This window comes from Ornithodoros turicata, chromosome 10 (genome assembly GCF_037126465.1).
Source record: "Ornithodoros turicata isolate Travis chromosome 10, ASM3712646v1, whole genome shotgun sequence".
Taxonomy (NCBI): domain Eukaryota; kingdom Metazoa; phylum Arthropoda; class Arachnida; order Ixodida; family Argasidae; genus Ornithodoros; species Ornithodoros turicata.
This window is the reverse complement of record NC_088210.1, coordinates 35,615,114-35,628,972: the sequence shown is the minus strand read 5'-3', so window position 1 is coordinate 35,628,972 and position 13,859 is coordinate 35,615,114. Positions and strand designations below refer to the sequence as shown.

At 43.9% G+C, this 13,859-nt stretch overlaps 2 protein-coding genes and 1 long non-coding RNA gene across 14 annotated transcripts; 1 reads left to right on the top strand and 2 right to left on the bottom strand.

Moving 5' to 3' along the window:
* Window positions 1-2,020: 2,020 nt before the first annotated feature.
* On the top strand, window positions 2,021-10,992 carry LOC135370060 (lysozyme C-like). 9 transcript variants are annotated; one of them, XR_010415188.1, is made up of 8 exons: window positions 7,076-7,491; window positions 7,800-7,899; window positions 8,338-10,072; window positions 10,222-10,310; window positions 10,372-10,447; window positions 10,511-10,586; window positions 10,657-10,820; window positions 10,894-10,992. XR_010415188.1 is itself a non-coding variant. In XM_064603752.1 (7 exons), the coding sequence occupies exons 3-7, from the start codon at window positions 9,943-9,945 to the stop codon at window positions 10,727-10,729; spliced, it is 444 nt and encodes a 147-aa protein (XP_064459822.1). In that variant the 5' UTR covers window positions 2,021-2,191; window positions 7,800-7,899; window positions 8,338-9,942; the 3' UTR covers window positions 10,730-10,992. The 9 variants fall into 9 exon arrangements, 8 of the variants coding, with proteins under 8 accessions (XP_064459822.1, XP_064459819.1, XP_064459817.1 ...); XM_064603752.1 differs by lacking the exon at window positions 7,076-7,491 and adding an exon at window positions 2,021-2,191 and having other exon boundaries at window positions 10,657-10,992; XM_064603749.1 differs by having other exon boundaries at window positions 7,051-7,351; window positions 10,657-10,992.
* On the bottom strand, window positions 4,105-7,149 carry LOC135370062 (uncharacterized). Of its 3 annotated transcripts, none has more exons than XR_010415191.1 (3): window positions 5,166-7,149; window positions 4,970-5,083; window positions 4,105-4,554 (listed from the first exon to the last, which is right to left on the bottom strand). It is a non-coding gene; the product is annotated as an uncharacterized LOC135370062 (long non-coding RNA). The 3 variants fall into 3 exon arrangements; XR_010415190.1 differs by having other exon boundaries at window positions 4,970-5,308; window positions 6,796-7,149; XR_010415189.1 differs by having other exon boundaries at window positions 4,970-7,149.
* Window positions 10,993-11,993: 1,001 nt separating the features above from the next.
* On the bottom strand, window positions 11,994-13,620 carry LOC135370059 (ubiA prenyltransferase domain-containing protein 1-like). Of its 2 annotated transcripts, none has more exons than XM_064603746.1 (2): window positions 13,517-13,620; window positions 11,994-13,113 (listed from the first exon to the last, which is right to left on the bottom strand). In XM_064603746.1, exon 2 carries the CDS (start codon window positions 13,109-13,111, stop codon window positions 12,149-12,151), a length of 963 nt encoding a protein of 320 aa, XP_064459816.1. In that variant the 5' UTR covers window positions 13,112-13,113; window positions 13,517-13,620; the 3' UTR covers window positions 11,994-12,148. The 2 variants fall into 2 exon arrangements, with proteins under 2 accessions (XP_064459816.1, XP_064459815.1); XM_064603745.1 differs by lacking the exon at window positions 13,517-13,620 and adding an exon at window positions 13,400-13,510.
* Between the last annotated feature and the right edge of the window lie 239 nt (window positions 13,621-13,859).

The following is a 13,859-nucleotide window of genomic DNA, read 5'->3' as shown; positions in this document are numbered from 1 at the left end:
TAACCACAGTGCGTGCACTGAGGTTGTTCCTTCCTGTAAAGTAGAAACCAGTGGATGAGGAACGTGATACTTACCTGTACAGGCGTCGCCACCCTTAACCGTAGCGCGGGAGCGCGTGGCCTGCTTGCATGCCAGCGCCGCCTTGCGTCGATGCTGGGGTAGAGGCTCTAAGACCATGGTAAACGAGCGCCCCCTCTCGATCGGTTGAGCTCAGGGTAATCGGCATGGTACGAATGGATCACCTGCTGGATAGTATCACCTTACGCCTTCGCAAAACAGGCACAATAACCGCGCGTGTGCGTTATCTACCACGCTTTATCTAAATGCCGGTTTGCGGAAGGGCGAGCTTGAGAGGCACAATATTCTGAAATAAGTTTGAGACATATGCAAACACTGTAGGCTCACCCATGTTTGCTCTGAGCATTCTGTTCACTATGATATGTGTTATCACAGATTTTTTTGTTTTTGTTTCATGGTGCTGAGGAAAGATTTGGTAACGTGTTTTTGTGGATGCAAATATGCCAAAGAAACATTGATATTTTTGCTCGTATACAGATTTTCTTATCGCTGAAGTGTCTGCAGATAGCTAACCGAGTAGGTGGTCCGTGCGTGCTTGCCGTGCCCCTGTCGAGAGGGGGCGCTTGTGCACCAGGGCCCCAGAGTCTCCACCCCAGCACGCCCCATCATCGACACAAGACGGCGCTGGCATGCAAGCAGGCCACGCGCTCCCGCGCTACGGTTAAGGGTGGCGACGCCTGTACACCCAGCCGTATCACGCTGCACAGATTATTCACTGGGCAGCCCTCATGACGAAACCTGTATTGAGAGACCACTTTTGCCTTAAAACTGCTACAAATAGCACGACACGCTACAAATTATTACTATCGTAACAAGCTGACGATACAGCTCAGACACAAAGGCGTTATTCAAGTCGCGCCACACCACCGTTACGTAGGATTCTTTGTCACAAATCAAACCAAGGCACAAAACAATACCAATATATGAAAAAATGTGACAATCGTGGTCTTATTATGACGTAATACCGAACTTGTGCGCGAAGGTAATTCAAAGAAATGAATGTGGCACTCGCTTCCGCAGAGAACACCGTGTACCATGCTAGCAATGCATGCAAAAAAGCGCTCGAGTGCTCGCACATATATTGATGACAACACTACCTATGTAGTGTAACATGTTCTTTCAAGCATATTATGCACTCAAACTGTATTTGCCGCCGGGTAAAATGCAAGTGTGCTCGATTGAACGTCGGAAGAGCGATCAAGCAACCTGCATCCAGTGCTCGTTTTGGGCAAAAAAACACTTCATAATGGTCAAATAAATGTACAGAATGGACGCCTATTTATTCCTTGATGAAGAGTGACTCACCTGTATAAGTTTACGCCCTGTAACATTGCCAGTACGGTTGGTACGACCGTAATTGCAGGAAGTTGCCATGATCGCTGTGGCGGCTGTTGTGGGTACAGTAAGATGGCGGCCGGTTTCTTCACGCTCGCGCTCCCTATCCGCGATCCAGCCTTTTACAATCGAGATCAGTGGGTGACTCTAAGTCGTCCACCCTTCTGAGGCAGTGAACTGGCCTGATTTCGCCAGGTTCAGGTTCAGGTCGTGCTTAATCCCCTTTGAGACGGGGCAGCTTCCTGTCGGAATCACAAGCACTGAAGACTTGAAAAGGAAAGAGAAAAAAAGAAAGGAACTTGAAAAAAAAAAAAACGAAACAAAACGATGGTGGGATTTCGGTTTCCGATGCACTATTTTGAGGCGCGCAGTGTACGCGTTGTCTGTCTTTCCCAGTTCGTCGACGACCTCGGCGATGTCGCTGGCGTTTGCTTCTTTCGTTAGACCGAGGGCTGCAGCTTTCCGACCATGGAGGAAGGAAACACAAGGAGCGGCTCGTCGGGCTCGTCGCCCCAGATTAGCGTAGCCACCCTCTAGCGGTCGCGCGAGTCAAAATTGCCATTGCTTCCTGTCCACCACGTGATCCCCTCTAAAGTTTCGGTTTTGCAAGGCTGGGGGGGTTTCTCGCGTTGCTCTCCGTGTGATTTTGCTTTTTGAAAGTAATTTATTGTGAAGATGTGAGCACCATCGTAGAAACGCCGTATGGTAATTTGTTCCTGTCCCGGCTGCGACTCTCGTTGAAGTGAAAGCAGCTCTGTCGCGGGAACACGCTTTGTTCGTAAGTACATGATCAGATGTTTTAGTCGCCTGTGTGTATTCGAGTCATCTTGAACTGTTCGTTTGGGACCTGACACTGTGCCGCAGATTAATTTCATATCCTCTGTTGTTGTACAAATCTTATTAACAGTGTTCTAAGTAAGGCATTCTTCACCTCTTAATCAACAAACGCGCATACGTTGGAAGTCACTGTTGCCCACTCCAGTCCCGCGTACTCCTTTTGCGTTCTGCACACTGTGACTGGTCTTCTAGAGTAAACATTCGAACATGCAGAAATAAACTGCAAGCACGCGTTCAACGTAACACTGCCATCTGAACTGCTACACAACTACAGCTCGCGTCGTCTGCTCCGGTGGCGCCCTGCTGTCTGGAGGGTCACGTGGTAGACAGGAGTATCCCAGAATGCAATGCGAAGCAGGCTACGCTCGTCCCGATGGAAAACTGTCGGAAGGGCCGCTCCTCGTATTTCCTTCCTCCATGTTTCCGACCAATGAAGTCTTGAAATATGGGGCGCTATCAATCAGCCTATCCTCACTATTTTCCCCCGATCCAACATGGGCAGCGCCATTTTGGGTGGCAGTATGGTGTCATGGCGACCCCCTTGGTAAAAAGCAAACCAATCAGAGGAGCGCAACTGTGATTGACAGGTCGAGCCTCTTTTTGTGACTCCTCCCAATGGCCAGACTCCCTTTTAATATACGGCTCTGTCGTCCATCAGAGCCATTTATAGTCCATATCAACGAGACACAACTATATTCGAATTTCAGAATTTGTTAAAGTGCGTTTTATGAAAATCTGATGACCGATCGTTTTATGTATTATGCATTTGATGTACCAATGTAAAGTTTGATTAAAAGTCCACGAGCGCTTTCGTGTTTTTCTTCTTTGCGCTGCAGTACTAACTTGTGCAACGCGACTGCACGTCCCTGTAGATGCCACGGTGTGCTCCTGCACGACCCGTGGGTGCGAGTAGCTCTACAAAAACTCGTTTGGGTGCGGATTGTCTGCGGGTCGAGAATTACGTACCCGCACAGACCTCTAACCATTACAGCTCACACTTATAGCTACCTCATTCCAACAATATGAACTTTCACTGCAACCCTTGCACAGAACACCCGAGGTTGACCGTTTCTTCATGCACAGAAGCCTTTGCGCAAACAATAAAAATTGTCTCTAGAGATAATTAAACAATGATCACAGAACACAGACTGTCTGTCGAGTGACTCAGGGAAAACAAGGGCTTACAAATTTTTGTAGGTTTTAACAAATTAGGAAATTCGAATACAGTCGTGCCTCGTTAATACGGACGACTGGAAATGTAGACAATTTTTATGGGTACCAAACGTTTCCAGTTTAATGTCTCATTAATATGAAAACTCGCTTTTCGCACAATGAACAGCGCACAAAATGTAGCAAACCTATGGAGCCCTCCCTCTACCAGCAGTATGGCTGAGTAGGTTAAAGCATCCACTCATTGGTGGGGAGGACAGCCAAGGTCGTGACCTATGAGGCGAAGGGTTCCAGTCCTAACGCCCCTGGGTGGCAGACTTTCCACAATTCCCCCCCTCACTTCTTCCTGCTCATAGCCGCAGTCAGCGTAGAACAAACTTAGTGCAACAGGGAACGACTATTTCTAAGAATGAAACAAGGACATTGCATTCTGAAGGAGATGTTACAGCCATCAAGATGGTTAACTTGCCCGAAGAATTGACAATTTAATCGCGAAAGAATCACTATCATAGCTGCCATGGCTCGTGAAGCGCTCCAAAGAGAGCTCAATTTTTTGGAACACATTGTGAACTGCTTTCCTAATGAATTTACTTTTTCAAATAGTCAGTAATATGGACGGCTCGCTTTATGTACAGTTTTTGTCAGGGACAAAAATGTCCATAATAAGGAGGCGCAACTGTAAACTGCTTCGTAAATGTTACGACCCCGATTTATTAGCGGATGTTTCGCGTTAGGACAAAAATGTAGCAGTACATTTGCTGGCTACAAAACAGGGTGTTCTTGAATGAAGGTGTTAAGGTGCGTGTGTCCGTTCGTGATACTTGATGCCTGGTAGATAGGCAGCACGATAAGAGCAAAATCTGCAGGCGTAAGGTTTCTCCCCTGTGTGCACCCTCTGGTGGGATAGAAGAGCACTCTTGACACGTGCAGCATAGCTACACAAGCTGCACTTGAAGGGTCTTTCTCCAGTATGACGTCTCTCGTGCGTTATCACATTCTGCTTCTGAACTGCCCTGTAGTTGCAGAAGCTACACTTGAAGGGGCGTTCGCCCGTATGAGTCCGTAAATGGCTCACCAGGTTGCCCTTGAGTCTCGCCTTGTATGGACACAGCTTGCACTCGTAACCTCCCTGTTCTGTGGAAGAAATATCATTTCAATACACGAAGCACATTCCAACTAGATATGCTTTCCACGGTTCTACGACAGAAACCATGTTCAACCAGAGCTGTAGCGACGGAGAGGGGCAGCCGCCCTTGCCAGAGGTGAAGAGAATTTGAATTTACTGTCTCGCCAGTGTAAATGGGCACACCAAGTCTGTTTGTAGGGCAATGCAGCAATATGTATTGGTATCACAGGTGGTTTCTGACAGGACTTTTCATGTAGCTTCATAATCCCTTTCGTAAGAAATGGAATTACATTTCAGCATTTCTTCGAGATAATTTGGAAAATTGCTAAGTAAATAGAAAATCCAAAATCTTCCTATGTAGCCCCCCTCATACACACAGCATTTTTGGAAATGAAGAAACACCAGAGCTTTGAGATACAGTACAGCCAAACAATACAATGCTGCTGGTAGCAAGAAATCCATCGCCCTGTTGCAAGATTCTTCGTATCGGTCCATGTAAGTTACGAGAGTACATTTTCCCTAAATGGGCGTTGGCACCTGGGACAAGAAAATTTATATAAATATTGTGAAAACACATCTGTCATGTATGCACACTGTCAACAATTTGCAAAAGCTTTACTTGTTTGTGAAGATGAACCCTCCTGAGAGGATAACCTCATGGATGTTGAGATGAGGAAAAACATAGAGGTGAGGGCAATTCCCAGAAAAAAAGGTTGAAGCGAGGAAAATTTACAGAAAAAGATTGATGTGAGCTAAGGAAATCTGTCAGAGAAAGACTGAGGTGAGAAGAAACTTTGTGGAAAGAACAGTCAATGTAACATATTAGTTAATGAAAATATTAGCTTTTTAATTAATACAAATCGGCTGAACGCATATTATAGAAAAAAACTAGAGAGGCAAAAATGGAGTATTCAGAATTACAGTTATAGGACACCGACAAAATACATCTTTTCATCTTGACATCTTTTCGAAGGTGAGTTGTTCTCGAGAAAAAAATGTAAGAGGCAAGAAATCTGGTGTAATGAACTTGTCATTTCCTTGAGTATGAGATTTGAATCCCTTCTCATACTGAAGCAAATGTTACCTCTTGTTTTCCTCACGCTTTATTTTCACAACCAATACTAGCAACTTGTTCCTTTTAATTAAAAAACTTAATTTGCATATTTTTGTTAGTTAAGATTTAAAATACCAATTGCTTTGGTAACGTTCCCTGAACACTCTTACAAATGAATTCCTAGCCAACCATAACTCAATGGCTGATCCATTGCTGGCTAAATTAATTTCTATGCCACAGTAATTATCTATATAATCTTTGCTTCTGGGTTTTCCCTAAAGTTATGAATTGTGTTTTTCTGCATTGTGTACACTGTGTTCCATAGCTGGTTCATGGTGTACATTGTATATTTCTTTCCCACTCCTCAACGTAATGTAGTTTGACATATGGGGTAAAACGAATAAATAACTAAATACCTCTCCCAATTTGTTGAAAGCAGCCCAGAAAAAAAGCCCTTAGTTGTCTCAAAAATGCACGAATTCCAAGTGGTCTCGTAAAGTGCATATTTTTCACAAAATATTTACTGTATGGACACGTAGGACCCTTGCAAAGATGACCACAAGAAAGAACAATGCAATGAATGAGACAATTTGTTACGGTTTTCTAGCTTCTTTTCTAATTCATGTGTTTTGTTGTTGGGACTCACATCTGCATATTTTTTTTCTGTTTTCAATCAATCAGTCAAACAATCCCTTGCAGAGACAACAATGGGGGCCAAGAAAATTCCCAGGAAGAAGATTGAGGCAAAGCTTGTGTGTTATCCAGAATCGAGAACATGTGGTCTTATGACTGTTATGCATCTAAAGCTGAAATAACACTGGTCCCCCTGTAGAGTGCCCACGGGAAGGTAACAAAGGATTTGAGGGGGTATGGATAAATGATTATCATCTGCCGCCTCTTTGCCCGACCACGCAAACACAGCTTCATTGCTTGTCCTGTCCATGCACTTTGTAGTGGCTGTCTGTATTGCCCTTTTTCGAGTCACTAAATAGGATGTGGTGCCTCTACGCAAGGGTCCAGACCCTCTACACTCATCCAAAATGTTTGGCGACACATCCGGCTCTGCCTTCCTGTCCTGTGCAATCGCTGCAGGAGGGTGTCCTTGGTTTTTCAGCTGCAGACGCATGTCGGCGATGACGGGTAAAGCAACTGCGATTCTGGATAAACCACTGGCAAGGTTATAGAAGAGGTTTACCTGCATTACCATCATTATGCGCATATGCTTTCGTTATTCTCAGTGGATTTGGATTGCGAGAGCCACGCCCAAGGAGGTTATATTGGTTATATACCAGAACGGATATATACATACAAATAAAACAATATATACATAAATATATCTTTGTTTGTTTTGTATTTTTGGTATATAACCTCCTCGTCCATGCCACACGCCACGATACCCGTATACATGCCCGGATACCCGAGAATTCATAGTTTTGCGGCGGGAGCTGTTAGAGCTGTTACGGCTGTTACCGCTGTTACTGCTCGCGATGCGACTAATCGCGGCACAAAAGGAGTTGTTTGGATAAATCCCAAGTGCTTTAACTTTAAATTTTACCGGCGTGTGCTTTTCGGATGTTTTCTGGTAAATCCGAATATCCGGAACCACGGGTCGCTACGTCGCTACTGGGTCACGTGACTAGTCTTGGTGATGGCCACCTCCATCGACATTCGACAGCCCTGCTTGACATCTCACCGTTCAGCAGCAAAATAACGAGTTGAACTCCGTGGAATAATTAATTGACAACATAAAAGCACGTGTTTCTTGAACTCATATCGCGGTCCCGGGGAACTGTCTGTTGGGCCGTGATTGTGAAATGTTAACCAAGTATCGAGCACTGTAGTGTTGTGGATATCCCCCCTTCTGGATTTGAAAGTGTTGCATGCTACAGCGGTAATCTTGAAATTCTTGGAAATTAAAACAGAAATACCTTTTTCGACTGTAAGGTGATAAACAATTGCACTGTGACAAGGAATACACAGTTGAATGACGGTCGTCAACGGAGCACGCTTCCTGTAATCCAAAATATCCTCGGTGTTGTGTTGAGGGCAAACCCTGTGTGTGTTTGTTTTCATTTGGTAATGGTTACTCATGGCTACTTCATGGGTACACTGTCGTTTGTGAGCCTTCATTTTTGGATGAGCTTTAAATACTAGCGTTATTTTTAAATCAAACTCGAATAACATTATTTTTCTTCCCAGGTGCCCAACAATTTCATGGACGCTCTCTACCTTTCTGCCCATTCAAGTGCAGCTTCTGTGTTGATTTAATGACTGGCACGATGAAATGGCTCTTGGACTGGTAAAAAGCAACTGGCATTGTTGATGCTGTAACATGAAACAATGTTGCAGATGTCTTTGTTGGCAGAAATTAACACCTCTTGTTGTCTTCCTGCAAGTGCTTGAGTATAATAATTTATAAAGAAACGATTGTGCGCAATACTTTGGTATGGTGTACCGCGTGAATTTATTTATTTATTTATTAGAGATACATCAGTGGTCCTCGTAGGCATTCAGTCGTATTTTTAGCGTAATTGTAATTTTAGTCGTTAAACAACTGTTGTGTTATCCCAACAATTGTAGCACCTATCTTTGATATGGTTGTCTGTTGACCTATGTGTGTGTGAGGGACACAAAAGTGTTGTATGCATCCACCTTTTAATATTGCGAGTTTGGGCAGAATGAAGTATATTGGGGACTGTTGTTTTATGGGCATTGAGGATTACCATTCTTGTTTCAGAGTGGTTTCCCAAGCAAGCAAGTTTCAAGTGCCGCTTCTGTCCCTATGCGACCATTTCCAACACCAACCTGGTGAAGCATGTGAGGACACACACAGGAGAAAAACCCTTCAAATGCCGTTTCTGTGATTATGCCTCCACAGAGAAGGGAAACACGATGAAGCATGAACGCAGACACACGGGTGACATGCCTTTCAAGTGCAGATTCTGCAACTATGGCTCGGCTGCACGTACAGCCATGGCTGCTCATGAAAGGGTTCATACTGGGGAGAGGCCCTACAAGTGTCGCTTTTGTCATTACAGTGCAGCGCAAGTGAACACGCTCAGGAATCATGAAAGGACTCACACTGGATCCTATAAGTGACGTGCAAATTTTGCAATCTATACACGCCCCCATTTCATACAGAGAATGAACAAGTGTTCCCTTGGACAAGTTTGAATAAATTTGTTTCGTGCCCACTCTGACAAATGACCGTTATGATATGGTTCGAGCGTGATAGCTACAATACAAATTTCTCTTGTGGTTTCACTATATTGTACAACTGTACAAATGTATTTTCCTCATACAAAAGCTGGATGGTCGTCGTACATATGTAGTGACAGAGCAGTTGCGTGGGTTCTAATGACATTTGACAAAGAGGTTTTGTACGGGCTACACGTATAGAGGAGTGAAGCTTTTTATTGAATAACAAAACAACTTGTCTTTGCAAAAGATGCAAACATGTAAGGTCAACTAGAATAAAAATGTACGTGTACATCCTTAGGAAATGAGGTTCTGTTGTGTAAATGGCGTGCACATTTCCTACTTGTGGCGAAAAATACATGTAGTTGGCATCAATTGTTTCTCGCGCGAATATTGTACTACATTGTAAAACAGAAACTACGAAGCAGGGTATTTTAAGTGTCTTCTAATTGTATGCCACTTCATTTCAGTCTTGAGCAGCAAGTCACGTACAAGTAAAGCTGTCAAGTATTTGAGTAATTAATTGCCTATCTAAATATTTTGAGCAGTGGGTAACTGTAGGTGTAACTTAATTCTATTTTGTCTTTTACTCTAGGGTATTTCCGTTTAAAATTTCTATGTGCAGCACTATCTCACTTGAAAGGCTGCGTTCCATTTTTCTTGTCTGTTCCGCGGAAAAAAACAAAAATTTAAAATGTAACATACTCAAACAAGAATTGAGTTTTGTGAGAGGCAAGCTTCATCACCATGTTGGTCCATATCTCTCTGTCCTTGATGTGTCCATTGGTCTACTCCCAAGCACCCCAGGAGGGGGAGTCATAACAGCTGAACATGTGTCTAAAGCTGAAATAGCGAGCTGTGAATGGTTAAAAAGGTTAAGAGCCCACACGATGCATTTCATGAGCAATTGGATTACATTTTCATTTCACTCTAACCTAATTACTTCCAAAGCCAGTGTAACTTATAGTAGCCAGTTCCTGGCAAAGTAACTCGTTCACTTGCGCTCACTTGCACTCACTTGCAATACGTACGTACTTGAGCTGATGCCAGCAAGAACGGTTGTCTGTATCCAGTGATAGCGATTGAACAGCAGGTGTTTACGCAGCTTTTATAAACGGAACAGCAGAACGTTGGCTCAGGTGCAATGAAGCACACAGTCTCACTACTGCTGCTGCTGTTGGTGTTCATCTGTGATGGGTCCCGAGTGGTCCATCGATGTTTTCTTGCAAGGAAACTACGCCAAGCCGGGTTTGATCGCTTCAACATTCTTCAGTGTGAGCTTTTCATCTCAGGGGAGTTTTGAAATTGCCTAGAGGGTACATATTTGGTATATTGTAAAACACTGTGACCTGCTACTCACGATTAACAGGATTTTTATTAGGAAGATGGACAATTTCTACTAATTATTTCTAATTCTTTTTAGTTCTGTGCATCGCTAAAATGGTGAGCAATTTTAACATGACCCTTTCGGTGAAAAGAGAACGTGGACAGAGGACGGTGGGAATTTTTCAGGTGAGCACAAAAGAAACAAAAGAAACTCGTGGATACTATATATACCACAATATGGTTGTAGCTCGCCAGTTCGTACTCCTGCTATGAGAGATATGTGCCAGGTATGCGAAACGGTCGTTGTCACAAACTCTGCAGTGGTAAGCCATAATCCACTTTAATAGCTCAGACACTTTTGGAAACTTGTTCCTATATGGTTGCAGCTTTTTTGGATGAGAACTTGGAAGACGACATTGCGTGTGCTTCAGGAATCCGTTACAAATGGGGATTCAAGCACTGGTAGGGACCATTTTGATGGACCATAACCAAAGTATGAAATTAAGACACGGGTGGTGTTTTTTTCCTGCAGGACTGGCTGGGAGCGGACGTGTCTCTATGCCAAAGTGTCTCCCTTGCTGGATGGCTGCGACTACAAAAACTAGCATCCACTCTCACTTTCTCGTCTCAAAAATTCCTTTCATGGAGACACAAGCTTTCCATAAACCAACAAAATGGTCGGGATAAATCCCAGAGGTAACTTGACGAAAGCTTCACGCAGGAACTTCCAAAGGCTTTCTTTGTCTCTAAATGGAACATTCTGCTGCAGATGGTTGGCACTCATTTCGTCGTCGTTTCAGGAAACAGTGTGTTGAACTGTATATAGTCAGGAACAAAAGTAGACCACAACATAAATGCAATATTTTTTCCTGATGATCATCGGTTGTTTGACTGAGAACAGCGGATGTTTGCTGTTGAGAGCACGAAACTATGGAAGATAAGTTGAATGTATGACCATCATTGTTCTTCAAGGTCAGGTCCTGTTATAGTTTCACTTTGACACAATTTTTTCTTTTGTCGACATTCAGGGAGGAATGTGTTATTGCCTGGGGATGCGTTATTAATAGAGCCAGGAAGACATTTATTCAGGTATTGCCAGACAGAAAAAGCTACTTTAGGGTAGCAGCGAATCTTCTGATAGGATCTCCCCTGCTCAGCACAAGCAAATAGGTTTCCTGACCAAGACAAAAGGGAACATGGTGTCTTCTCCTAGGTTTTGATACAGATCATTTATCGAATTCAAACACGAGGAATAGAAACACATATTTCTGCTTGCTGTTTAAGAGGGCCATTTTTTTTTTCTTTGCTGCGGTAGGAAGAGTTCATTCGTGACACGTCTTTTGAGCTTGTCGGCAAACTGTTACTTGTGCGAACGTTGCAGCATTGTGGCCACACAGATTGGCACTTGTCTTGTGGAGGTGATCCTTTCCCTGGAGTAATTTTTGCAATAACACATGCCTCAACTATTTGAGCCAGCCTATAACAGGCCTGTTTGAAACAAGGGTCTAGCAAAACAGTCAACTGTGCAGACATGATAAGAGAAGAATTGCAGTGTAGGAACCAAAGGACAACAAATATCATTCCCGTCTGGGTTCCTACACTGTAATTCTTCCACTCGATATTTTCCCATAGGCACTACATTAGGCTGTCATATCACTTTTCCCAGTTGTTTCAATCACCTCTATGTCAGTGATGTAGAAGCCTGTTCTTTCTTTTACCTCAAAGTGTCCAAAATTATCTCTTGGTATGTTACACATGTTACAGTGGTCTGAGACATCCTACACTATCTGGCATACCCTGAAATGAAATTCAAATGTAAACCACCTACTATGTAACCCATGGCTCGATAACATTTGTCACAACAGAAACTTTGTGGAGGTCACATAATTTATTCACAGTTCGAACGTAATTTTATTTTTTGCACAATAATGCTATCATTCACCAGAACAGGCAATCTCTAATGGGAAGCAGCTGGTTAACATAACCAACACTCTTAAATATCATAAATAAAGCAGAGACTGCGCTCAAGCAACGACGGTGAGGCCTGGTAGAGATGCGGGTGAGGACATGATAATCCCGAGGATGTAAAAAAGACCAAAGTAGGCATTCAGTTTGGCCGTGTGACGAGACAGTTTTCCGAGTCGTCCATCCCTGAAATGACGCTCAAGCTCAAATGCCGTGGGCAACGTTATGAGAGGCAGAAGAAGCCAATAGGCTCGACAGTGCACTCCGACCACAGCAAACACGATGTAAGGTGCAAATAGAAAAAGTGCATACAGTATGTGTGAGCCTGTGTGGCCAACCAGTATAGCAAGAGTGACTGCGCCAGCCCTAGCATCATTGTGCCGGTCCCGCGCATTGTTGCTGTGCAGAATGGCTTCTGTATTCATGGCCAGGGGCATAGCATAGAAGAGCGTAGCAGGTACCATGCTACCAGTCTGAGCCACATATGAGTAGAGCACACAGACAGGGCCAAAGGTCACTAACACAAGTACGTCTCCCAGCCCAATGTATTTTAATCCAATGCCCCCTGTGTACAAGAAGGAGCTGGAGAGGCCTCCAAAGTAGACCAGGGCTAAGTGCTCCATTCGAGCAGGAGATGAGAAGACCAACACAATGAAGCACACACAGCCCAATGTATAAAGTAATACACCAAGGTGCACAACTTCGTCTGGGGTCAGGATCTTATCTACCAGAGTCCGATCGTCCGAACCCTTGCTGTCGTCCACCCCACGCATGTAGTCAAAGTAGGTGTTGACCACGTTCCCCGCTGCGTGGACCGACAGGGCAGTGATGCAGGTCGTCACAAAGATGATGGGACTGAATTCATGCGATGCCTTGTAGGCGAGGGCAGCACCCAACGCCACGGGTGCAAAGGAGGCGCTGAATGACCAGGGCCGAAGGGCGAATAGGTAGGCAGGGAGGCGAGATGGATGTCGTTTGTCTTGGTGGTTGCTGCACTCCATGCTGTCGGGTTGCCAGGTCATGACTGCATGCAAACATACTAAAATTCTCCTCAACTTTCTCTTCCATCTTGTCCGACGCATTTTTTTCACGTGCCCATCAATCTATTTCATCGTGTCCTCATTTTCCTGCTACGAATGGTATTTGATAGGTGCTAGAACATTCACACCATCCAGGAACATTAGCTCGAGAAACAATTGGCACTCAAACACGAGAAAAAGCATCCTTAGATATAGTTACAAACGGAGATGTTTTATCATCGTTTATCGCCTTTGCGTGGCCCCGGTGTCTTTTGGGCAAACTATTCTTACCTCGTCTACCATATTCCGCACGATGCTTCCCGTTACACAAAGTAATTTCACTTTGCAAAGCATTTATCGTCACGTCAAGAGCACATCCAAAATCAAGGAGACGAACCGCTCACGAACCGTTTATTCGACGATGTAGGGCGCCACGGTATCCATCAGTTACATAAACATTCACCACAAACTCATGCTCATGTTTCGTAGTTCATGTTCATGTTTTGCCAGGGAAAAACATCAAACAAGGAACTGCAAGTCTACAAGCAAGCAGGAACTCATTTCTTTATTATCACAAAACCCAAACATTGACAGTTGTCATATTATTATTGAAACTCCTTTGTGTTTGATATTTGAATTATTGTCGTTAATAAAAGCGCTGAAATGAATACCATGCTGATACTGTCGCGTCGGATCCCAAATATTTCTTTTAAATATTAGATTTTCGTTTGTGCTGCCGCCACACACAAAT

Bases quoted from the DNA above. Each gene is read 5' to 3' on its own strand.
- LOC135370059 (XM_064603746.1), bottom strand. From the start codon at position 13,111: ATGACCTGGCAACCCGACAGCATGGAGTGCAGCAACCACCAAGACAAA.
- LOC135370060 (XM_064603752.1), top strand. From the start codon at position 9,943: ATGAAGCACACAGTCTCACTACTGCTGCTGCTGTTGGTGTTCATCTGT. The intron at 10,073-10,221 runs GTGAGCTTTTCA...AATTCTTTTTAG, and splicing joins TCGCTTCAACATTCTTCAGT to TTCTGTGCATCGCTAAAATG. The intron at 10,311-10,371 runs GTGAGCACAAAA...ATATGGTTGTAG, and splicing joins GGACGGTGGGAATTTTTCAG to CTCGCCAGTTCGTACTCCTG.